Here is a 23,106-nt window from a genome sequence, read left to right as displayed (position 1 = left end):
ACACCCCACTTGCAGCCCTGGGACCCCCTTCTCCCCAGTGCACCCTAAGAGGGGAGAGAGGAGACTCACCAGGTCCCAGGAGGCGCCACCCAGGCAGAAGGGGCTGTCAAAATATGCCCCCCCTTCCCTGGCAGGGAGGCACTGGGGAGGGAGGGGCTTTTGCACTGGAGGACTTCTCCCCTCTTTCATCTCCTCTCCTCTCTAGGAATCCAGCCCCGTTGCTTTTAACCCTTGGCAAGCCGAGCACCCCGAGCTCACTCCTCTTTTCTCGTCTCTCTGCAAAGCAAGCGCCCAGGAGGAAAGCAGCGCATTGCGCACACTCAATAAAACCTCTCTGGGCGGGGCTCCTCCCCATTCATCATTTCTAGATGGGGGGGCTGAGCTCGGGGCGCTCCGCTTTGCAAGGGTCGCAGGGAACTGAGCTGGATTCCTAGAGAGTAGAGGTAAGGAAGGAGGGGGTGGGACCAGGTCCTCCCCCCCCCGCAAAGGCCCCTCCCCCGTCATTTCCTGCAAGCGGGGGGAGGTTTCGCCTGCCTCTCGCCCCCGGGATGCGGTGAGCCTCCTCTCCCCCCCCCCCTTGGGAGAAAGGGGTCCCAGGGCTGCAGCGGGGGGGTGCATGGGGGGGGGTCAGGGAGAGGAGGGTCTCTCTGCACAGCCAGGGAGGGGGCGAGCTGGCCACGGGGGTCTCCCTTGGGATGCTGAGAAAAGGCAGGCAAAGAAGCCCCTTTCAGGTGAGGATTGCAGCCAGGGGGAAACATTCTGAGCAGCCCCCCTTGCCAGACTTCGGGGTCCTGGAAACACCTGTCTCTGGGGTCCGAGGCCTTGGGAAAGAGGGGCGGTGCCAGGGGGGCCTCGGTGGGGAGGGTCTGCCCCAGCCCAGGAACTCCCACCAGGATGCCCTTTCTGGGGCCGCCCTGCCCCCCAAACACAAGAGGACCCCCCTCTGCCAGCCTCCCCACCCCAGAGGGTCTGAAGGGAAGGAGGCGGTTCTTCAGATTTGTGGGGGTCTAGGTGAACCCTCAGGGGAGCCCCTTCCATTGAATGGACAACCAATGCAGCTCTTTTAAAACCAGAATACAGTGGTACCTCGGGTTACATACGCTTCAGGTTACAGACTCCACTAACCCAGAAATATTACCTCGGGTTATATATTTTTTTAAAATGATATTTATTAGATTTTCAACAATATAACAAAGGTAAAACGATCACACAAAAACAACAAACACAAAGAAAAAAAGAAAAAAGACAAAACATTACATAAAAATCAAATACACTTCAATAATGTATCTTTCTTTAGCTTAGTTCTTTGACTTCCTCTCACCTCCCTTTTTTGTATTCTGCTTCAATTTGATATTTTAGCAAATCCTTTCCATCTTTCCAAATTTTTACATATATATAACATACTTTCCTTAACCTTACTGACTTTAAATTCTTAACTTATAAGTACATAACTTTTTCCACAAACTTCTGCTTAAACCTATGGATACCTATCCACCATTATCCAATTTCTCTTACAACCTGTTTTACTTTAAAATAATTTTTAAATTTTATAACACTTTATAACTTTGTAACACATTTCAATAAAAACTTTAAATTTCCCAAACCTCTCCCCACAACTCCTCCCCTGGACACCAAAAAAGAAAAAAAAATTGCCAGTCCTTTCCGTTGATGGCCTCAAGCTCATTAGTCCGGGAACCTAATGTCAGAGGCTCTGGGTCCCCCCTAAACCCTTTCCGGCAGTTTTGTTCATCCTCTTTAATTGTCAAGAACCCCTCTCTGTGGGATCCCATTCTCACGTGAAAGCTGAGAATGTTAAGAACTTTTCTTCATGATCAGAACAGAAATAATGCTCCGGTGGTGCAGCAGCAGCAGGAGACCCCACAGGCTAAAATGGTGCTCCAGGTTAAGAACAGTTTCAGGAGGTCTGGAACGAATTAAGTACTTAACCCGAGGTACCACTGTATTGGGATGCTGGTGATACACTGTATTACGATATTGAAAACCAGGCATCGTCCGGCCCTAAAAAAGATGCCAGACTCATTAGAAAAGGTACTTGATGATGCTGTCAATATTATTTTTTAAAAAACACCTTGAACTTTGAATTATAGGATTTTAATAAAATAATAATAATAATAATAATAATAATAATAATAATAATAATATCAATTTTATACAAGAAAGACGTATTCCTTTGTAGGATTTGCTAGCCGCTTTAATAAGGACAGACAGAACTTAGCAGAAGGCCAAGGGGTTCCTTCCGATATCTTGGAAGCTTCCTGAGAACACAGATGGATGAGCAAGACTCAGCCGGCCCAGAAGCAGGAAGGGGCCATGCCATCAACACTGGGAGCAGTGAGGGATTCTGGGAAAGCTCCGTGAAGAAGATCCTGGGTGAGGAGGACACCCTCCACTCTGATATGAAGAGCCAGCAGTTCAGGCAGTTCTGCTACCAGGAGGCCAAAGGACCCCGAGGAGTTTGCAGCCGACTCCACCACCTTTGCCATCAGTGGCTGAAGCCAGAAAGGCACACGAAAGCCGAGATGCTGGACCTGGTGGTCTTGGAGCAGTTCCTGGCTGTCCTTCCACTGGAGATGGAGAACTGGGTGAGGGAATGTGGAGCGGAGACCAGTTCCCAGGCGGTGGCCCTGGCCGAAGGATTCCTCCTGCATCAGGGAATGGAGAGGAAGCAGGCAGAGCAGCAGGTGAGAGAGACTGTCCTCTGGGTATTCCCAAGGGGCTCTGAACAGAATGGAGAGTATCCTGAAATCCTCTACTAAGCTTTCGGAAAGCGTCCCCAAATGGTTTTCCCTTTGCCATTCCTTTTCTAATATTTCTCTCCATCCTCTGTTCTGAATCCTTGTTGCTCTTTCAGGGAAAGATTATCTTTGCAGAAATGGGCCTGGATTCCTCTGAGGCAGAGAAGACTCCGTTGGTCAGGAGAGAGAGGCCGCTGGGTAAGGAGGAAGGAGCTTTTTCTCCGTTTGGTTGCATTTTATGGATTTAGGAACTACAGTGGTGCCTCACAAGACGAAAATAATCTGTTCCGCGAGTCTCTTCGTCTAGCGGTTTTTTTGTCTTGCGAAGCAACCCTATTAGCGGATTAGCGCTATTAGTGGTTTAGCGGCTTAGCAGCTATTAAAGGCTTAGCGGCTTAGCGGCTAAAAGGCTATTAGCGGCTTAGTGGCTTAGAAAAAGGGGGGGAAGCGAAAAAAATCACAAGACTCGCAAGACGTTTTCGTCTTGCGAAGCAAGCCCATAGGGTAATTCGTCTTGCGAAGCGAATCGAAAAACGGAAAACCCTTTCGTCTAGCGGGTTTTTCGTCTTGCGAGGCATTCATCTTGCGGGGCACCACTGTAATCTGTGGGTTCTTTTCATCTTTTGGGGGAAGACACATCTTTTGGGGGAAGACACTCTGCCTGGTTCTCTGTAGCTTTACTCCTCGCAGTGAGGGAACTGCCAGAAGGCCCTTGGAGCTGGACCTCAGTGTCCGGGCTGAACGATTGGTATGGAGACGCTCCTTCAGGTCTACAGGTCCAAGGCTGTTTAGGGCTTCAAAGCTCAATACCAACATGTTGAATTGTGCTTGGAAACATACTGGGAGCCAGTGTAGGTCTTTCAGGGCCAGTGATATATAGTCCCAGCAGCTGCTCCCAGGCACCAGTCTGGTAGCCTCCTTCTGGCTTAGTTTCTGAGTCCCCTTCAAAGGTACCCGCGCATAGAGCGCATCATCTGTAGTTAGAGGTGCACTGCTTCACCTGTAAGAAAAGCATGTGCTGATGGCCACTTCCCTTTGCCTCTCACAGGTGACAGAATGATGCTGCCAAGACCTCTTCTTCCATCTTTGCATGGAGGCAGAGGAGAAACATCAGTTCTGGAACCAGATCAGGTAGGGAGAAGGAGCATTGCGGGCAAAGAGGCTCCTGCTCTTGACTTCTGTCAACACTGTCCTTAACAAAGACTGTAAAGGCCACTCCAGAAGGTTTATGTGCAGAGAATGATTAACAACCACCTCACGTTCACTAGCCTTCTGAATGATGCTAGTATTATCTATCAGTAGCTTCAGTTTTATTTCCCAATTTAACATTTAATACTAAGATAGGCTTCTCAACAGCTGACAAGCCATAAAAAAGAGGGGCCAGAATTCACCTCACGAGTCCCATCAGTTACACTATAGGGCTTTCCCCCTCCTTCCCCTCCCTGTGACCCCCTGCACCCCTGAAGTTGGCTGTAGTGCATGGCGAAGGTTTCCACCTCCAGAACAGTAGACGGGGAGAGGAAAGCGGGGAATGTTCAGCAGAGAGAAGGATCTGAAGAACACCAGGTGGAGTTCCACCCATTTACACAAAGATGAATACCCATCATTAAAATACACAATAAAACAATTCCATTAAGGGGTTAAAACTTACATCCATAATTATAATGTACAGCCAAACAATCCCATTAAAACCATAGGGCAACAAACAGACACAAAACAACAAAACAATGTGTAGAAGATTATATTTCTGCTGCCTGAGAGCAAGACATTTCTTCTTTTAGGGTCTTGTATGCTTTGAAGATATAGCTGTTCATTTCACAGACGAGGAATGGGCGTTGCTGGATCTTGACCAGAGAGCTCTGCATAAAGAAGTCATGGAGGAGAATTGTGGGATCATGAACTCTCTCAGTAAGGCTCCCTGTTGGATCATGATATCTCTTTCGGAATTAAAGATCCCTTGGGAAGAATCTGGGAGAGGAGGAGACTTAGTCAGTTGTGGGAAGGCCTTCAGTCCCCACAACTGGCTCATAGGGGCCAGACCCAGAGGGAAGTATTGCTGTGCTCTCTAGACCTGACACTTCTGAGCAGCCTGTTGCTTCTCATAAGGTGTTAACTTCACTTACTCCGTGTGATTTATTGCTGTCCCACTCCTGACATTCAGGTTCCATAAATATGTTCATTAATGCCTGTCAACAAAAGCAGTGAAGCCTGTTGTAAGGCCTTACTTTTAATTCAGTTCAGTTCTTCCTGTGTCCCAAGCATTAATTAGCAAAGTTCAATAACTGAGGGCTGCATTTCTCCCTGAGGCTGTGATCCGTTTCTTTCTTTGTTGCAGATGGTGATGAATCAGAGATTAAGAACCAGGGAGACCATGACCATGTATACACCATGGAGAAGCAATGTAAATATTCTGAGTGTAGAGAGAACTTCAGTCAAAGCTCCCTCCGAAGAAATCCATTGGGGAAGAAATCCTATCAGTGCTTGGAATGTGCGAAGAGCTTCAGTCGGAAAGAGAGTCTCACTTCCCATCAGAGAATTCATACAGGGGAGAAACCATATCAGTGCTTGGAATGTGGGAAGAGCTTCAGTCGGAAGTTCAATCTCACAGTCCATGAAAGAATTCATACAGGAGAGAAACCATATCAATGCTTGGAATGTGGGCAGAGTTTCACCTGGAAGGAAGGTCTCACTTCCCATCAAAGAATTCATACAGGGGAGAAACCGTATCAGTGTTTGGAATGTGGAAAGAGCTTCAACCGGAAGGAAAGTCTCACTTCCCATCAAAGAATTCATACAGGAGAGAAACCATATCAATGCTTGGAATGTGGACAGAGCTTCGGTCAGAAGACCAGTCTCATAGGCCATCAAAGATGTCACAGTGGGGAGAAACCAGACAATGGCTGTATATGAATAATTTTCAGAGACTTTGATTAATATGTTCAACACGGACCCTGAGTTCCACTTCTGAAGGCCTTCTGCCAGTTCCCTGATTGTGGGAAGTGAGGTTACATGGAACAAGGCAGGGAGCCGTTTTGATAGTGTCACCCGCCTTGTGGAACTTCCCTCTTTTTAGATGTTAAGAAAATAAACAACTATCTGACTTTAAGATAAGGAAGTTTTTAATGTTTGTTAGTTTTACTGTGGTTTCATGAATTGTTAGAAATAATAAAAATAATGGTAATGGCATTATAGGTCAAAACTGGAACTTTGAATTGGGTGTGGAAGCTAATTGGCAGCCAGTTCAGTTGGGCCAGGATCATTAATGCCCGTCAAAATAGGTCGTAAGCACTGTAATAAGTAGAGGTCCCTCTACTCAGGACAGCCAGAACTGGGCAGAAGACAAAAGGGATTCCTTCCTTCTGATCTCTTGGAGACTTCCTGAGAGCCCAGGTGGATGAGCCAGACTCAGCTGGCCCAGAAGCAGGAAGAGGCCATGCCATCCAAACTGGGAGCAGTGGCGGTTGATTCCGGGCCGTGTCTAGCCCTCCTAGAAGGGAAGTGACCCCGCCAAATGTGATGGCAACTGAGGGATTTCTGTGAGATGAATCTGCCTGTTTGCTCCTGCCTTTTGGTGCTTTTGGTCAAGGAAGGAATTTAGAACTGTGGTTGACCGAGTACAATTTTCACACCAGGCTGAGGGGGGGGGGGGTTTCTAACCCTGGGGTCCTCAAGAGCTGCTCTCCCTCCTACCCCAGGAAAGAGCCCCCATCACCTTGGAGTGGCCCCATGTGCCCAGGCCATTAGACCATTTCAGGTCTCAGGTGTCCAGCGTTGCCCTGGCAACCTCGCCTTCAGAGAGGAAGAGCATCCCCAAATCCTCTTCCTGGGTCTCAGCTTCACGGAGAGCTGATTTACACTCTGCTGCTAAAACATCCTGCCATTTGTCCCACTTTCAGGGTGAGGTAAGGAGAGATGCAATGCAGCGTAAGAGGGGGGAGATTCACAAATGCAGAACACTCAGAAACCGTGCCTAATACATTCTAAAAGGTTAATGACAGTTAAAGTGGAGCATTATTGAGACAGCAAAGTCTGCTTCCTTGCTTCCCTCCTGGCCACCAGGAAGGCTCCATGATGAACCCTCACCAGCCTTGGTTTCGTTCAACCATAATTTTCCTCCCCTCCAGCCATCTCCCAGCTTGTTTCCTCGCCCTAACCAGGTCTAACTCTGTGCTGCAGAAGAAGCCTTTTCTTTTCTCGGCCCTCCATCTTCCTTGTTTATTTATTGCGTGAGTCAGGTTTCCGTTTTCACTTTTTGCGTATTTTTATGTCTGTCTACATGCAGCCAGTCCTCAGGGCACCCCCAGGGAGGAGGAACGGGGCCTTGAGGGCATGGGGCCAATGGAGCTCGTTCTGTCGGGGCTCACTTGTGGGGCGATGGCTGTGCCGGTGGGCAGGCTGTCCCACTTGGCTCTGTCAGGGTGTGCACCAATAATTCAAGCTACAGCAATCGTCTTCTGTTGTGATGCTGAGTTCCAACGCTCCGATGTTCTTCAGTTAGAAGGAAAGTTTTCCTCACCATCCACCACTCCTTCATCCGACATGGTTTTCGCCAGACTTTGACACATGTACACCCGTTCAGACATGCAGCCTCTCAGGTGTCCAAATGATCTTCTGAGACTGACCAGAAAGCCCTGCTGCTAACTCTTGGAAGTCTCCCCACCCAAGGAATCCAAGCCCTGCTGGGAAGGGAGGGAACCTTGGGAGGGATGGGGGTGAAAGAGGCAGCCCCCCCCCCAGTGCTGAGAGACCCTCTTCCTACCAGCTGTAATTAACCGAGGTCCCTAGCAAAAAGGACAGATTATTAAAGCGCACTTGGAGGGTGTCTCCTAGCAGCTCTCAGCATCCTTAAGAAAGCACAGATCCCAGGATTCTTAGGAATTTAAAGTGGGTTGATCCTGCTTTGCAGATGCAGAGCAGGTGGGGACCTGGGAGTGTGTGTTGCCTTTTTCCTTCCTTTTTGGAATTCTGGTTTATTGGGTTTCATAAACAAGGCTCACAGGAGGAAGAAAGGATACAAATAAATAGACCGAGTGTTCTCTTGTCATCTGTGCATCACAAAAACCACACAATAAGTTCATGGGAATGTCTACAACACCTGGATCATTATTAGTGTACGAGTTCTTGGTTCATGAATTGGTTTAATCAAAACCAGAAAAGGGGGAGACCGGAGAGAGCAGAGTTCACAGGTCACAGTCCACATTTCCTGGCCAAATGGCTAGTCAGGATGGTGTTTCCCCAAAACCGCCCACTGCTCCATGGCCTCTTCCCTCCAGGGCCAGCTGAGTCCGGCTCATCCATCTGGGCTCTCAGGAAGCTCCAAGGGGTGGGACGGGACCCCTTGTCCTCTGCCAACTTCTGCCCCCCCCCCCCGCAAAAGAAAACCTCTCTGGGCGGGGGCCAAGGGCGGGGCTCCTCCCTGATTCCTCATTTCCGCTTTGCAAGGGTTGCCGGGAACTGAGCTGGGCTCCGAGAGAGAAGAGGTAAGGAAGGAGGGGGTGGGACCAGGTCCTCCCCCCCCCGCAAAGGCCCCTCCCCCTCCCCCGTCATTTCCTGCAAGCGGGGGGAGGTTTCGCCTGCCTCTCGCCCCCGGGATGCGGTGAGCCTCCTCTCCCCCCCCCCCTTGGGAGAAAGGGGTCCCAGGGCTGCAGCGGGGGGGTGCATGGGGGGGGGTCAGGGAGAGGAGGGTCTCTCTGCACAGCCAGGGAGGGGGCGAGCTGGCCACGGGGGTCTCCCTTGGGATGCTGAGAAAAGGCAGGCAAAGAAGCCCCTTTCAGGTGAGGATTGCAGCCAGGGGGAAACATTCTGAGCAGCCCCCCTTGCCAGACTTCGGGGTCCTGGAAACACCTGTCTCTGGGGTCCGAGGCCTTGGGAAAGAGGGGCGGTGCCAGGGGGGCCTCGGTGGGGAGGGTCTGCCCCAGCCCAGGAACTCCCACCAGGATGCCCTTTCTGGGGCCGCCCTGCCCCCCAAACACAAGAGGACCCCCCTCTGCCAGCCTCCCCACCCCAGAGGGTCTGAAGGGAAGGAGGCGGTTCTTCAGATTTGTGGGGGTCTAGGTGAACCCTCAGGGGAGCCCCTTCCATTGAATGGACAACCAATGCAGCTCTTTTAAAACCAGAACACAGTGGTACCTCACAGACGCTTCAGGTTACAGACTCTGCTAACCCAGAAATAGTACCTCGGGTTAAGAACTTTTCTTCAGGATGAGAACAGAAATCGTGCTCTGGCGGCGCAGCAGCAGCAGGAGGCCCCATTTGCTAAAATGGTGCTTCAGGTTAAGAACAGTTTCAGGAGGTCCGGAATGAATTAAGTACTTAACCCCAGGTACCACTGTATTGGGATGTTTAGCTGGTGATACACTGTTTTACGATGTTGAAAACCAGTCATCGTCCGGCCCTAAAAAAGATGCCAGACTCATTAGAAAAGGTACTTAATGATGCTGTCAATATTATTTTTTAAAACACACCTTGAACTTTGAATTATAGGATTTTAATAAAATAATAATGATAATAATACCAATTTTATACAAGAAAGACGTATTCCTTTGTAGGATTTGCTAGCCGCTTTAATAAGGACAGACAGAACTTAGCAGAAGGCCAAGGGGTTCCTTCCGATATCTTGGGGGCTTCCTGAGAGCCCAGATGGATGAGCAAGACTCAGCCGGCCCAGAAGCAGGAAGGGGCCATGCCATCAACACTGGGAGCAGTGAGGGATTCTGGGAAAGCTCTGTGAAGAAGATCCTGGGTGAGGAGGACACCCTCCACTCAGATGTGCAGAGCCAGCAGTTCAGGCAGTTCTGCTACCAGGAGGCCAAAGGACCCCGAGAAGTTTGCAGCCGACTCCACCACCTTTGCCATCAGTGGCTGAAGCCAGAAAGGCACACGAAAGCCGAGATGCTGGACCTGGTGGTCTTGGAGCAGTTCCTGGCTGTCCTTCCACTGGAGATGGAGAGCTGGGTGAGGGAATGTGGAGCAGAGACCAGTTCCCAGGCGGTGGCCCTGGCCGAAGGTTTCCTCCTGAGTCAGGCAGAGGAGAGGAAGCAGGCAGAGCAGCAGGTGAGAGAGACTTTCCTCTGGGTATTCCCAAGGGGCTCTGAACAGGAGGGACAGTATCCTGAAATCCTCTACTAAGCTTTCGGAAAGCGTCCCCAAATGGTTTTCCCTTTGCCATTCCTTTTCTAATATTTCTCTCCATCCTCTGTTCTGAATCCTTGTTGCTCTTTCAGGGAAAGATTATCTTTGCAGAAATGGGCCTGGATTCCTCTGAGGCAGAGGAGACTCCGTTGGTCAGGAGAGAGAGGCCGCTGGGTAAGGAGGAAGGAGCTTTTTCTCCCTTTGGTTGCATTTTATGGATTTAGGAACTAATCTGTGGGTTCCTTTCATCTTTTGCGGGAAGACACTTGGGGCCAAGAGAAGGCCCTCTGCCTGGTTCTCTGTAGCTTTACTCCTCGCAGTGAGGAAACTGCCAGAAGGCCCTTGGAGCTGGACCTCAGTATCCGGCTGAACGATTGGTGTTGAGACGCTCCTTCAGGTCTACAGGGCCGAGGCTGTTTAGGGCTTCAAAGCTCAATACCAACATGTTGAATTGTTCTCGGAAGCATACTAGGAGCCAGTGTAGGTCTTTCAGGACCAGTGTTATATGGTCCCAGCAGCTGCTCCCAGTCACCAGCCTGGTAGCCTCCTTCTGGATTAGTTTCTGAGTCCCCTTCAAAGGTAGCCGCGCATAGAGCGCCCCATCTGTAGTTAGAGGTGCACTGCTTCACCTCGAAGAAAAGCATGTGCTAATGGCCTGCTACCTCCATTTGTCTCTCACAGGTGACAGAATGATGTCAGGGATACCCCCTCATCCATCTTTGCATGGAGGCAGAGAAGAAACATCAGTTCTGGAACCAGATCAGGTAGGGAGAAGGAGCATAGCGGGCAAAGAGGCTCCTGCTCTTGACTTCTGTCAAAATTGTCCTTAACAAAGGTTGTAAAGGCCACTCCCGAAGGTTAAGTTCAGAGAATGATTAACAATCACCTCACGTTCACTAGCCTTCTGAATGATGCTAGTATTATCTATCAGTAGCTTCAGTTTTATTTACCAATTCAACATTTAATACTAAGATAGGCTTCTCAACAGCTGACAAGCCATAAAAAAGAGGGGCCAGAATTCACCTCACGAGTCCCATCAGTTACACTATAGGGCTTTCCCCCTCCTTCCCCTCCCTGTGACCCCCTGCACCCCTGAAGTTGGCTGTAGTGCATGGCGAAGGTTTCCACCTCCAGAACAGTAGACGGGGAAGGGGAAGGGGGGAATGTTGAGCAGAGAGAAGGATCTGAAGAACACCAGGTGGAGTTCCACCCATTTACACAAAGATGAATACCCATCATTAAAATACACAATAAAACAATTCCATTAAGGGGTTAAAACTTACATCCATAATTATAATGTACAGCCAAACAATCCCATTAAAACCATAGGGCAACAAACAGACACAAAACAGCAGCACAATGTGTAGAAGATGATCTTTCTGCTGTCTGAGAGCAAGACTTTTCTCTTCTTCTTTTAGGGCCTAGTATGCTTTGAAGATATAGCTGTTCATTTCACAGACGAGGAATGGGCGTTGCTGGATCCTGACCAGAGAGCTCTGCATAAAGAAGTCATGGAGGAGAATGGTGGGATCATGAACTCTCTCAGTAAGGCTCCCTGTTGGATCATGATATCTCTTTCAGAATTTAAGATCCCTTGGGAAGAATCTGGGAGAGGAGGAGACTTAGTCAGTTGTGGGAAGGCAGGGCCTTCAGTCCCCACAACTGGATCATAGGGGCCAGACCCAGAGGGAAGTATTGCTGTGCTCACTAGGCCTGACACTTCTGAGCAGCCTGTTGCTTCTCATAAGGAGTTAACTTCACTTACTCCTTGTGATTTATTGCTGCCCCACTCCTGACATTCAGGTTCCCATACATATGTTCATTAATGCCTGTCAACAAAAGCAGTGAAGCCTGTTGTAAGGCCTTACTTTTAATTCAGTTCAGTTCTTCCTGTGTCCCAAGCATTAATTAGCAAAGTTCAATAACTGAGGGCTGCGTTTCTCCCTGAGGCTGTGATCCATTTCTTTCTTTGTTGCAGATGGTGATGAATCAGAGATTAAGAACCAGGGAGACCATGACCATGTATACACCATGGAGAAGCAATGTAAATATTCTGAGTGTAGAGAGAACTTCAGTCAAAGCTCCCATTCCGCTTCCCTCCGAAGAAATCCATTTGGGAATAAATCCTATCAATGCCTGGAATGTGCAAAGAGCTTCAGTCGGAAAGAGAGTCTCACTTCCCATCAAAGAATTCATACAGGGAATAAACCATATCAGTGCCTGGAATGTGAGAAGAGTTTCAGTCGGAAGTTCAATCTCACAGTCCATCAAATAAGTCATACAGGGGAGAAACCGTATCAGTGCTTGGAATGTGCGAAGAGCTTTACCCAGAAAAAGGATCTCACTTCCCATCAGAGAATTCATACAGGGGAGAAACCATTCCAGTGCTTTGAATGTGGAAAGAGTTTCACCTGGAAGAAAAGTCTCACTTCCCATCAAAGAATTCATACAGAGGAGAAACCATATCAGTGTTTGGAATGTGGGAAGAGGTTCTGTCGGAGTGCCCATCTCACAACCCATCAAATAAGTCATACAGGGGAGAAACCATATCAGTGCCTGGAATGTGGGAAGAGGTTCTGTCGGAAGTTCAATCTCACAGTCCATGAAAGAATTCATACAGGAGAGAAACCATATCAGTGCATGGAATGTGAACAGAGTTTCACCTGGAAGGAAGGTCTCACTTCCCATCAAAGGATTCATACAGGAGAGAAACCGTATCAGTGCTTGGAATGTGGAAAGAACTTCACCCGGAAGTTTTATCTCATAGTCCATGAAAGAATTCATACAGGAGAGAAACCATATCAATGCTTGGAATGTGGACAGAGTTTCACCTGGAAGGAAGGTCTCACTTCCCATCAAAGAATTCATACAGGAGAGAAACCATATCAATGCTTGGAATGTGGACAGAGCTTCAGTCAGAAGACCAGTCTCATAGGCCATCAAAGACGTCACAGTGGGGAGAAACCAGACAATGGCTGTCTATGAATTTAATTTTCGGAGACTTTGATTAATATGTTCAACGCGGACCCTGAGTTCCACTTCTGAAGGCCTTCTGACAGTTCCCTGATTGTGGGAAGTGAGGTTACACGGAACAAGGCAGGGGGCCGTTTTGATAGTGTCACCCGCCTTGTGGAACTTCCCTCTTGTTAGATGTTAAGAAAATAAACAACTATCTTGACTTTTAGATAGGGAAGTTTTTAATGTTTGTTAGTTTTACTGTGGTTTCATGAATCGTTAAAAATAATAACAATAATGGTAATGGCTTTATAGGTCAAAACCAGCATTTTGAATTGGGTGTGGAAGCTAATTGGCAGCCAGTTCAGTTGGGCCAGGATCATTAATGCCCGTCAAAATAGGTCGTAAGCACTGTAATAAGTAGAGGTCCCTCTACTCAGGACAGCCAGAACTGGGCAGAAGACAAAAGGGATTCCTTCCTTCTGATCTCTTTGACGCTTCCTGAGAGCCCAGATGGATGAGCCAGACTCAGCTGGCCCAGAAGCAGGAAGAGGCCATGCCATCCAAACTCGGAGCAGTGGGGGGTTGATTCCGGGCCGTGTCTAGCCCTCCTAGAAGGGAAGTGACCCCGCCAAATGTGATGGCAACTGAGGGATTTCTGTGAGATGAATCTGCCTGTTTGCTCCTGCCTTTTGGTGCTTTTGGTCAAGGAAGGAATTTAGAACTGTGGTTGACCGAGTACAATTTTCACACCAGGCTGAGGGGGGGGGGGTTTCTAACCCTGGGGTCCTCAAGAGCTGCTCTCCCTCCTACCCCAGGAAAGAGCCCCCATCACCTTGGAGTGGCCCCATGTGCCCAGGCCATTAGACCATTTCAGGTCTCAGGTGTCCAGCGTTGCCCTGGCAACCTCGCCTTCAGAGAGGAAGAGCATCCCCAAATCCTCTTCCTGGGTCTCAGATAGCTTCGCGGAGAGCTGATTTACACTCTGCTGCTAAAACATCCTGCCATTTGTTCCACTTTCAGGGTCAGGTAAGGAGAGATGCAATGCATCGTAAGAGGGGGGAGATTCACAAATGCAGAACACTCAGAAACCGTGCCTAATACATTCTAAAAGGTTAATGACAGTTAAAGTGGAGCATTATTGAGACAGCAAAGTCTGCTTCCTTGCTTCCCTCCTGGCCACCAGGAAGGCTCCATGATGAACCCTCAACAGTCTTGCTTGCATTTGACCATAATTTTCCTCCACTCCAACCGTCTCCCAGCTTGTTTCCTCGCCCTAACCAGGTCTAACTCTGCGCTGCAGAAGAAGCCTTTTCTTTTCTCCGTCCTCCATCTCCCTTATTTATTTATTGCGTGAGTCAGGTTTCCGTTTTCACTTTTTGCGTATTTTTATGTCTGTCTACATGCAGCCAGTCCTCAGGGCACCCCCAGGGAGGAGGAACGGGGCCTTGAGGGCATGGGGCCAATGGAGCTCGTTCTGTTATGGCTCACTTGTGGGGCGATGGCTGTGCCGGTGGGCAGGCTGCCCCACTTGGCTCTGTCAGGGTGGCGCCAATAACTCAGGCTACAGCCATCGTCTTCTGTTGTGATGCTGAGTTCCAACCCTCCGTTGTTCTTCAGTTAGAAGGAAAGTTTTCCTCACTCCTTCCACCACTCCTTCATCCGACAGCGTCTTCTCCAGACTTTGACACATGTACACCCGTTCAGACTAGCAGCCTCTGAGGTGTCCAAATGATCTTCTGAGACTGACCAGGAAGCCCTGAACAGAGAACCACCAGAGGTCTCCCCACCCAAGGAATCCAAGGCTTGCTGGGAAGGGAGGGAACCTTGGGAGGGATGGGGGTGAAAGGGGCAGCCCCCCCCCAGTGCTGAGAGTTACTGGGAGACCCTCTTCCCACCAGCTGTAATTCCTGAGTTCCCTGGCAAGGAGGACGGTTGCCTAGCCACTCCAAGGGAACCTCTCCTAGCAGCGCTCAGCACCCTTTACAAACTACGGTTCCTGGGATTCTACGGTCTCATCCTGCTATGCAGATGCAGCACTGGGGGGGGGGGGGCTTGTGAGTGTGTGTTGTCCTTTTGGAATAAGTTTTAATTGAGTTTTATAATAACGATTATGGGAATAATGAAGGATACAAAGAAACTGACCAAGTCTTCTCTTGTCATTTGTATATCACAACAATAGCATAATAAGTTTATGGGAATATCTACAACATATAGTTCATTATTAGAGGTCAGACAGTGTCTGAGTTCTCGGTTTATGATAGAAATGGTTCTACAATAGGAGGTAAAAAGCTTAACTTGGTTTCTGTTCCTTCCCTCAGTTACTTTTTCCCAGTTCCTTTTAATGCAGCACAGCTTACTTCTCAGCCTAATACTTTGGTTCCTGAGTGAGGGGCACTTTTCATCCGCCCTCCTCTCTCTTAGCCACCCTGAGGGATTTCCCACAGACCCAGGGGATCCTCTCAGCCCTTGTTATTCGTTTGGGGATCTCCTTTTCCTAGCAGATTTCTCCCTTCCTGACTGGAAGGAGACCCTGGTTTAGTCCGTCTTCCCACAGCTTCTCCCTCTCCTGCCTCCTCAGACTCAGCCCTCCAGATTAAATCCTGCCTCCATATTCTCCTCAGACCCTCCACTGGGTCGTCTTCCTATCTAAGTTGCTATGAGGCTCCTTCGCCTCAGAAAAACCCTCTCCCAATCCCCATCTCCCCTCTCAGATCAGAGCCAGTTCTCCCTCAGACAGAGCCTCTCCTAATAATAATAATAATAATAATAATTAAAAAAAATTCCCATCTGCTCTCTTGGATCAGAGCCAGTTCTCCCTCAGACAAAAGCTCTCTGAATAATAATAAATATCATTATTATTATAAAACAATAATAAAATCCCCACCTCCCCTCTCAGATCAGGCTCTGTCAAACTCTCTCGCTCCTTGGGTTTTCCCTCCAAAAGGGCTGGCAGCCAATCAGAGACAGAGAGAGGCTCCCGCCCTCTGCTGGAGTCTCAGAGGCACTGCACCCCCACACTCTGCTCTGGCTCTTAGGGGCCTAGGAGGGAAAATGCCTCATGGGAGCATGTGGGTTTAAACAAAGGGAGAAAACTAGGAATAAGAAAGGATACAAAGAAATTGAGTCTTCTCTTGTCATTTGTATATCACAGAAATTGCACAATATGTTTATGGGACTATCTACAACATATGGTTCATTATTAGTGTTCAGTGTCTGAGGAATATAGAATAGAATCATAGAGTTGGAAGAGACCACAAGGGCCATCGAGTCCAACCCCCTGCCAAGTAGGAAACACTATCAGAGCACTCCTGACATATGGTTGTCAAGCCTCTGCTTAAAGACCTCCAAAGAAGGAGACTCCACCACACTCCTTGGCAGCAAATTCCACTGTCAAACAGCTCTTACTGTCAGGAAGTTCTTCCTTATGTTTAGGTGGAAACTTCTTTCCTGCAGTTTGGATCCATTGCTCCGTGCCCGCTTCTCTGGAGCAGCAGAAAGCAACCTTTCTCCCTCCTCTATGTGACATCCTTTTATATATTTGAACATGGCTATCATATCACCCCTTAGCCTCCTCTTCTCCAGGCTAAACATGCCCAGCTCCCTTAGCCGTTCCTCATAAGGCATCGTTTCCAGGCCTTTGACCATTTTGGTTGCCCTCCTCTGGACACGTTCCAGTTTGTCAGTGTCCTTCTTGAACTGTGGTGCCCAGAACTGGACACAGTACTCCAGGTGAGGTCTGACCAGAGCAGAATACAGTGGCACTATTACTTCCCTTGATCTAGATGCTATACTCCTATTGATGCAGCCCAGAATTGCATTGGCTTTTTTAGCTGCCGCGTCACACTGTTGGCTCATGTCAAGTTTGTGGTCAACCAAGACTCCTAGATCCCTTTCACTTGTACTGCTCTCAAGCCAGGTGTCACCCATCTTGTATTTGTGCCTCTCATTTTTTTTGCCCAAGTGCAATACTTTACATTTCTCCCTGTTAAAGAACATCTTGTTTGTTTTGGCCCAGTTCTCTAATCTGTCAAGGTCGTTTTGAAGTGTGATCCTGTCCTCTGGGGTGTTAGCCAGCCCTCCCAGTTTGGTGCCATCTGCAAATTTTATCAGGATGCCCTTGAGTCCATCATCCAAGTCGTTGATAAAGATGTTGAATAAGACCGGGCCCAAGACAGAACCCTGTGGCACCCCACTGTGAGTCACTCTTCTCCAGGATGAAGAGGAACCATTGATGAGCATTGATGAGCACATATGTTTTAACAAAACCAGATAAAGGGAAGCAGCTGAAGAGGGGTGCTTACAGACACAGTAGGAATGTGAGCCCTTCTATACTTGCTTTTTAGCACTGTTCTTTGGCCCTCAAACCTAAGAAAAAGGGACTCCACTCCAGTAGTGTGTCTTGAGAATATTGGAGAATCCAAATGCTAGAAACTGAGGCAGAAGCAGGACAGAATTGGGCCCTGAATTGGGGGAGGGAGGGAGAGCAACCTAGAGGACCCCAAAGTTGGCAGGTTGGCTGGCTTCTGTCTCTTCTCAGGAGACAAGGAAGAGAGTTCTTTGGGGAGGAAGTCAAAGGGCAGGAAGGGTGCAGAACCTGCTGTGGCTGAAGAGGGTTTCATCCAACAGAAATTTCCAAGGTTTCCTGCACATTTTGTATAGTAACTTTTTTCCCAGAAGGTCTAGATGCTGACTTCTCCTTCTCCTTTTTTGAAGGCAGTTCAGAGTCTGGGCTGTAGTCCAGCCCAGCCCTGGTTCTTGACAAGACTCATCCATGCTTGCTCAGGGAACTTTGTCATTCCTGTGGCCATGTATCTGTTTCATAACAGAACAATGTATTTGCTTTGTAGGATTTGTAGACACTTAGGACAGACGGAACTGGGCAGAAGAACAAGGGCTTTCTTCTGATCTCTTGGAGGCTTCCTGAGAGCCCAGATGGATGAGCCAGACTCAGCTGGCCCAGAAGCAGGAAGGGGCAATGCCATCCAAACTGGGAGCAGTGGCGGTTGATTCCGGGCCGTGTCTAGCCCTCCTAGAAGGGAAGTGACCCCGCCAAATGTGATGGCAACCAAAGGGATTTCTGTGAGATGAATCTGCCTGTTTGCTCCTGCCTTTTGGTGCTTTTGGTCAAGGAAGGAATTTAGAACTGTGGTTGACTGAGTACAATTTTCACAACAGGCTGGGGGGGGGTTCTAACCCTGGGGTCCTCAAGAGCTGCTCTCCCTCCTACCCCAGGAAAGAGCCCCCATCACCTTGGAGTGGCCCCATGTGCCCAGGCCATTAGACCATTTCAGGTCTCAGGTGTCCAGCATTGCCCTGGCAACCTCGCCTTCAGAGAGGAAGAGCATCCCCAAATCCTCTTCCTGGGTCTCAGATAGCTTCGCGGAGAGCTGATTTACACTCTGCTGCTAAAACATCCTGCCATTTGTTCCACTTTCAGGGTGAGGTAAGGAGAGATGCAATGCAGCGTAAGAGGGGGGAGATTCACAAATGCAGAACACTCAGAAACCGCGCCTAATACATTCTAAAAGGTTAATGACAGTTAAAGTGGAGCATTATTGAGACAGCAAAGTCTGCTTTCTTGCTTCCCTCCTGGCCACCAGGAAGGCTCCATGATGAACCCTCACCAGTCTTGGTTTCGTTCAACCATAATTTTCCTCCCCTCCAACCGTCTCCCAGCTTGTTTCCTCGCCCTAACCAGGTCTAACTCTGCGCTGCAGAAGAAGCCTTTTCTTTTCTCCGTCCTCCATCTCCCTTATTTATTTATTGAGTAAGTCAGGTTTCTGTTTTCACTTTTTGCGTATTTTTATGTCTGTCTATTCAGCCAGTCCTCAGGGCACCCCCAGGGAGGAGGAACGGGGTCTTGAGGGCATGGGGCCAATGGAGCTCATTCTGTTATGGCTCACTTGTGGGGCGATGGCTGTGCCGGTGGGCAGGCTGTCCCACTTGGCTCTGTCAGGGTGTGCACCAATAATTCAAGCTACAGCCATCGTCTTCTGTTGTGATGCTGAGTTCCAACCCTCCGTTGTTCTTCAGTTAGAAGGAAAGTTTTCCTCACCATCCACCACTCCTTCATCCGACATGGTTTTCGCCAGACTTTGACACATGTACACCCGTTCAGGCATGCAGCCTCTCAGGTGTCCAAATGATCTTCTGAGACTGACCAGAAAGCCCTGCTGCTAACTCTTGGAAGTCTCCCCACCCAAAGAATCCAAGCCCTGCTGGGAAGGGAGGGAACCTTGGGAGGGATGGGGGTGAAAGAGGCAGCCCCCCCCCCAGCGCTGAGAGACCCTCTTCCCACCAGCTGTAATTCCCCGAGGTCCCTAGCAAAAAGGACAGATTATTAAAGCACACTTGGAGGGTGTCTCCTAGCAGCTCTCAGCATCCTTAAGAAAGCACAGATCCCAGGATTCTTAGGAATCTAAAGTGGGTTGATCCTGCTTTGCAGATGCCGCGCATATGGGGACCTGGGAGTGTGTGTTGCCTTTTTCCTTCCTTTTTTGAATTCTGGTTTATTGGGTTTCATAAACAAGGCTCACAGGAGGAAGAAAGGATACAAATAAATAGACCGAGTGTTCTCTTGTCATCTGTGCATCACAAAAACCACACAATAAGTTCATGGGAATGTCTACAACACCTGGATCATTATTAGTGTACGAGTTCTTGGTTCATGAATTGGTTTAATCAAAACCAGAAAAGGGGGAGACCGGAGAGAGCAGAGTTCACAGGTCACAGTCCACATTTCCTGGCCAAATGGCTAGTCAGGATGGTGTTTCCCCAAAACCGCCCACTGCTCCATGGCCTCTTCCCTCCAGGGCCAGCTGAGTCCGGCTCATCCATCTGGGCTCTCAGGAAGCTCCAAGGGGTGGGACGGGACCCCTTGTCCTCTGCCAACTTCTGCCCCCCCCCCCCGCAAAAGAAAACCTCTCTGGGCGGGGGCCAAGGGCGGGGCTCCTCCCTGATTCCTCATTTCCGCTTTGCAAGGGTTGCCGGGAACTGAGCTGGGCTCCGAGAGAGAAGAGGTAAGGAAGGAGGGGGTGGGACCAGGTCCTCCCCCCCCCGCAAAGGCCCCTCCCCCTCCCCCGTCATTTCCTGCAAGCGGGGGGAGGTTTCGCCTGCCTCTCGCCCCCGGGATGCGGTGAGCCTCCTCTCCCCCCCCCCCTTGGGAGAAAGGGGTCCCAGGGCTGCAGCGGGGGGGTGCATGGGGGGGGGTCAGGGAGAGGAGGGTCTCTCTGCACAGCCAGGGAGGGGGCGAGCTGGCCACGGGGGTCTCCCTTGGGATGCTGAGAAAAGGCAGGCAAAGAAGCCCCTTTCAGGTGAGGATTGCAGCCAGGGGGAAACATTCTGAGCAGCCCCCCTTGCCAGACTTCGGGGTCCTGGAAACACCTGTCTCTGGGGTCCGAGGCCTTGGGAAAGAGGGGCGGTGCCAGGGGGGCCTCGGTGGGGAGGGTCTGCCCCAGCCCAGGAACTCCCACCAGGATGCCCTTTCTGGGGCCGCCCTGCCCCCCAAACACAAGAGGACCCCCCTCTGCCAGCCTCCCCACCCCAGAGGGTCTGAAGGGAAGGAGGCGGTTCTTCAGATTTGTGGGGGTCTAGGTGAACCCTCAGGGGAGCCCCTTCCATTGAATGGACAACCAATGCAGCTCTTTTAAAACCAGAACACAGTGGTACCTCACAGACGCTTCAGGTTACAGACTCTGCTAACCCAGAAATAGTACCTCGGGTTAAGAACTTTGCTTCAGGATGAGAACAGAAATCGTGCTCTGGCGGCGCAGCAGCAGCAGGAGGCCCCATTTGCTAAAATGGTGCTTCAGGTTAAGAACAGTTTCAGGAGGTCCGGAACGAATTAAGTACTTAACCCCAGGTACCACTGTATTGGGATGTTTAGCTGGTGATTCACTGTTTTACGATGTTGAAAACCAGGCATCGTCCAGCCCTAAAAAAGATGCCAGACTCATTAGAAATGGTACATAATGATGCCATCAATATTATTTTTTAAAAAACACCTTGAACTTTGAATTATAGGTTTTTAATAAAATAATAATAATAATAATAATAATAATAATAATATGAATTTTATAACAGAAAGACGTATTCCTTTGTAGGATTTGCTAGCTGCTTTAATAAGGACAGACAGAACTTAGCAGAAGGCCAAGGAGTTCCTTCCGATATCTTGGAGGCTTCCTGAGAGCCCAGATGGATGAGCAAGACTCAGCCGGCCCAGAAGCAGGAAGGGGCCATGCCATGGAAACTGAGTGCAGTGGGGGATTATGGGAAAACTCAGTGCAGAATATCCTGGGTGAGGAGGACACCCTCCACTCAGATGTGCAGAGCCAGCAGTTCAGGCAGTTCTGCTACCAGGAGGCCAAAGGACCCCGAGAAGTTTGCAGCCGACTCCACCATCTTTGCCATCAGTGGCTGAAGCCAGAAAGGCACACGAAAGCCGAGATGCTGGACCTGGTGATCTTGGAGCAGTTCCTGGCTGTCCTTCCACTGGAGATGGAGAGCTGGGTGAGGGAATGTGGAGCGGAGACCACTTCCCAGGCGGTGGCCCTGGCCGAAGGATTCCTCCTGAGTCAGGCAGAGGAGAGGAAGCAGGCAGAGCAGCAGGTGAGAGAGACTTTCCTCTGGATATTCCCAAGGGGCTCTGAACAGGAGGGACAGTATCCTGAAATTCTTTTGTAATTGCTCATCCTTTTTTTGGGGGGGGGGAGCATTCTAGAAATGATCCCAATCTAGAGTATCCTGAAATCCTCTACTAAGCTTTTGGAAAGCGTCCCCAAATGGTTTTCCCTTTGCCATTCCTTTTCTAATGTTTCTCTCCATCCTCTGTTCTGAATCCTTGTTGCTCTTTCAGGGAAAGATTATCTTTGCAGAAATGGGCCTGGATTCCTCTGAGGCAGAGGAGACTCCGTTGGTCAGGAGAGAGAGGCCGCTGGGTAAGGAGGAAGGAGCTTTTTCTCCCTTTGGTTGCATTTTATGGATTTAGGAACTAATCTGTGGGTTCCTTTCATCTTTTGCGGGAAGACACTTGGGGCCAAGAGAAGGCCCTCTGCCTGGTTCTCTGTAGCTGTACTCCTCGCAGTGAGGGAACTGCCAGAAGGCCCTTGGAGCTGGACCTCAGTATCCGGCTGAACGATTGGTGTGGAGACGCTCCTTCAGGTCTACTTGGCCGAGGCTGTTTAGGGCTTCAAAGGTCAATACCAACATGTTGAATTGTTCTCGGAAACATACTAGGAGCCAGTGTAGGTCTTTCAGGACCAGTGTTATATGGTCCCAGCAGCTGCTCCCAGTCACCAGTCTGGTAGCCTCCTTCTGGATTAGTTTCTGAGTCCCCTTCAAAGGTACCGCGCATAGAGCGCCCCATCTGTAGTTAGAGGTGCACTGCTTCACCTCGAAGAAAAGCATGTGCTAATGGCCTGCCACTTCCCTTTGTCTCTCACAGATGACAGAATGATGTCAGGGATACCTCCTCATCCATCTTTGCATGGAGGCAGAGGAGAAGCAGAAGCTCTGGAACCAGATCAGGTAGGGAGAAGAAACATTGCGGGAAAAGAGGCTCCTGCTTTTGACTTCTGTCAAAACTGCCCTATACACAGGCTTAAAATGCCAAGCAGAAAGTTTATGTGCTGAGAATGATGAACAACCACCTTACCTAAACTAACATTTTCATATTATTTATCATATTTATTTATTTATAAGTTTACCATTTAATGCTAAAATATGCTTTTAAACAGTTGAGAAACCATAAAAAACTGTAGCCAGAATTCACATCACAAGTCCCATCTATTGCACTATAGGGCTTTTCCCCTCCAGAGCAGTAGAGGTGGAAAGTAAAGGGGGGAATGTTGAGCAGAGAGAATAATCTGAAGACCACTAGATGGAGTTCCACCCATTTACACAAAGATGAATACCCATCATTAAAATACACAATAAAACAATTCCATTAAGACGTTAAAACTTACATCCATAATTATAATGTACAGCCAAACAATCCCATTAAAACCATAGGGCAACAAACAGACATAAAAGAGAAGCACAATGTGTAGAAGATGATCTTTCTGCTGTCTGAGAGCAAGACTTTTCTCTTCTTCTTTTAGGGTCTAGTCTGCTTTGAAGATGTAGCTGTTCATTTTGCAGACGAGGAGTGGGCTTTGCTGGATCCTGACCAGAGAGCTCTGCATAAGGAAGTCATGGAGGAGAATTGTGGGATCATGAACTCTCTCAGTAAGGCTCCCTGTTGGATCATGATATCTCTTTCGGA

The 23,106-nt window shown here is 49.1% G+C and overlaps 1 protein-coding gene across 1 annotated transcript in view; it reads left to right on the top strand.

The window, feature by feature from the left end:
• The first annotated feature begins 1,864 nt into the window (after positions 1-1,864).
• Positions 1,865-23,106, top strand: part of LOC128398357 (uncharacterized) — a 45,584-nt gene continuing 24,342 nt past the window's right edge. The window contains 17 exon segments of the mRNA XM_053359363.1: positions 1,865-2,049; positions 2,198-2,702; positions 2,873-2,954; positions 3,805-3,887; positions 4,538-4,664; positions 5,092-5,658; positions 7,039-7,142; positions 9,333-9,809; positions 9,980-10,061; positions 10,569-10,651; positions 11,306-11,432; positions 11,866-12,869; positions 13,866-13,871; positions 20,976-21,452; positions 21,700-21,781; positions 22,288-22,370; positions 22,943-23,069. Coding sequence (XP_053215338.1) covers positions 2,289-2,702; positions 2,873-2,954; positions 3,805-3,887; positions 4,538-4,664; positions 5,092-5,658; positions 7,039-7,142; positions 9,333-9,809; positions 9,980-10,061; positions 10,569-10,651; positions 11,306-11,432; positions 11,866-12,869; positions 13,866-13,871; positions 20,976-21,452; positions 21,700-21,781; positions 22,288-22,370; positions 22,943-23,069 — 3,925 coding nt within the window. The 5' untranslated portion in view covers positions 1,865-2,049; positions 2,198-2,288.

The sequence above is a fragment of the Podarcis raffonei genome, chromosome 12 (assembly GCF_027172205.1).
Source record: "Podarcis raffonei isolate rPodRaf1 chromosome 12, rPodRaf1.pri, whole genome shotgun sequence".
Lineage (NCBI taxonomy): Eukaryota > Metazoa > Chordata > Lepidosauria > Squamata > Lacertidae > Podarcis > Podarcis raffonei.
Note: the sequence above shows the minus strand (reverse complement) of the source record. Positions and strands in the feature narration are given on the sequence as shown.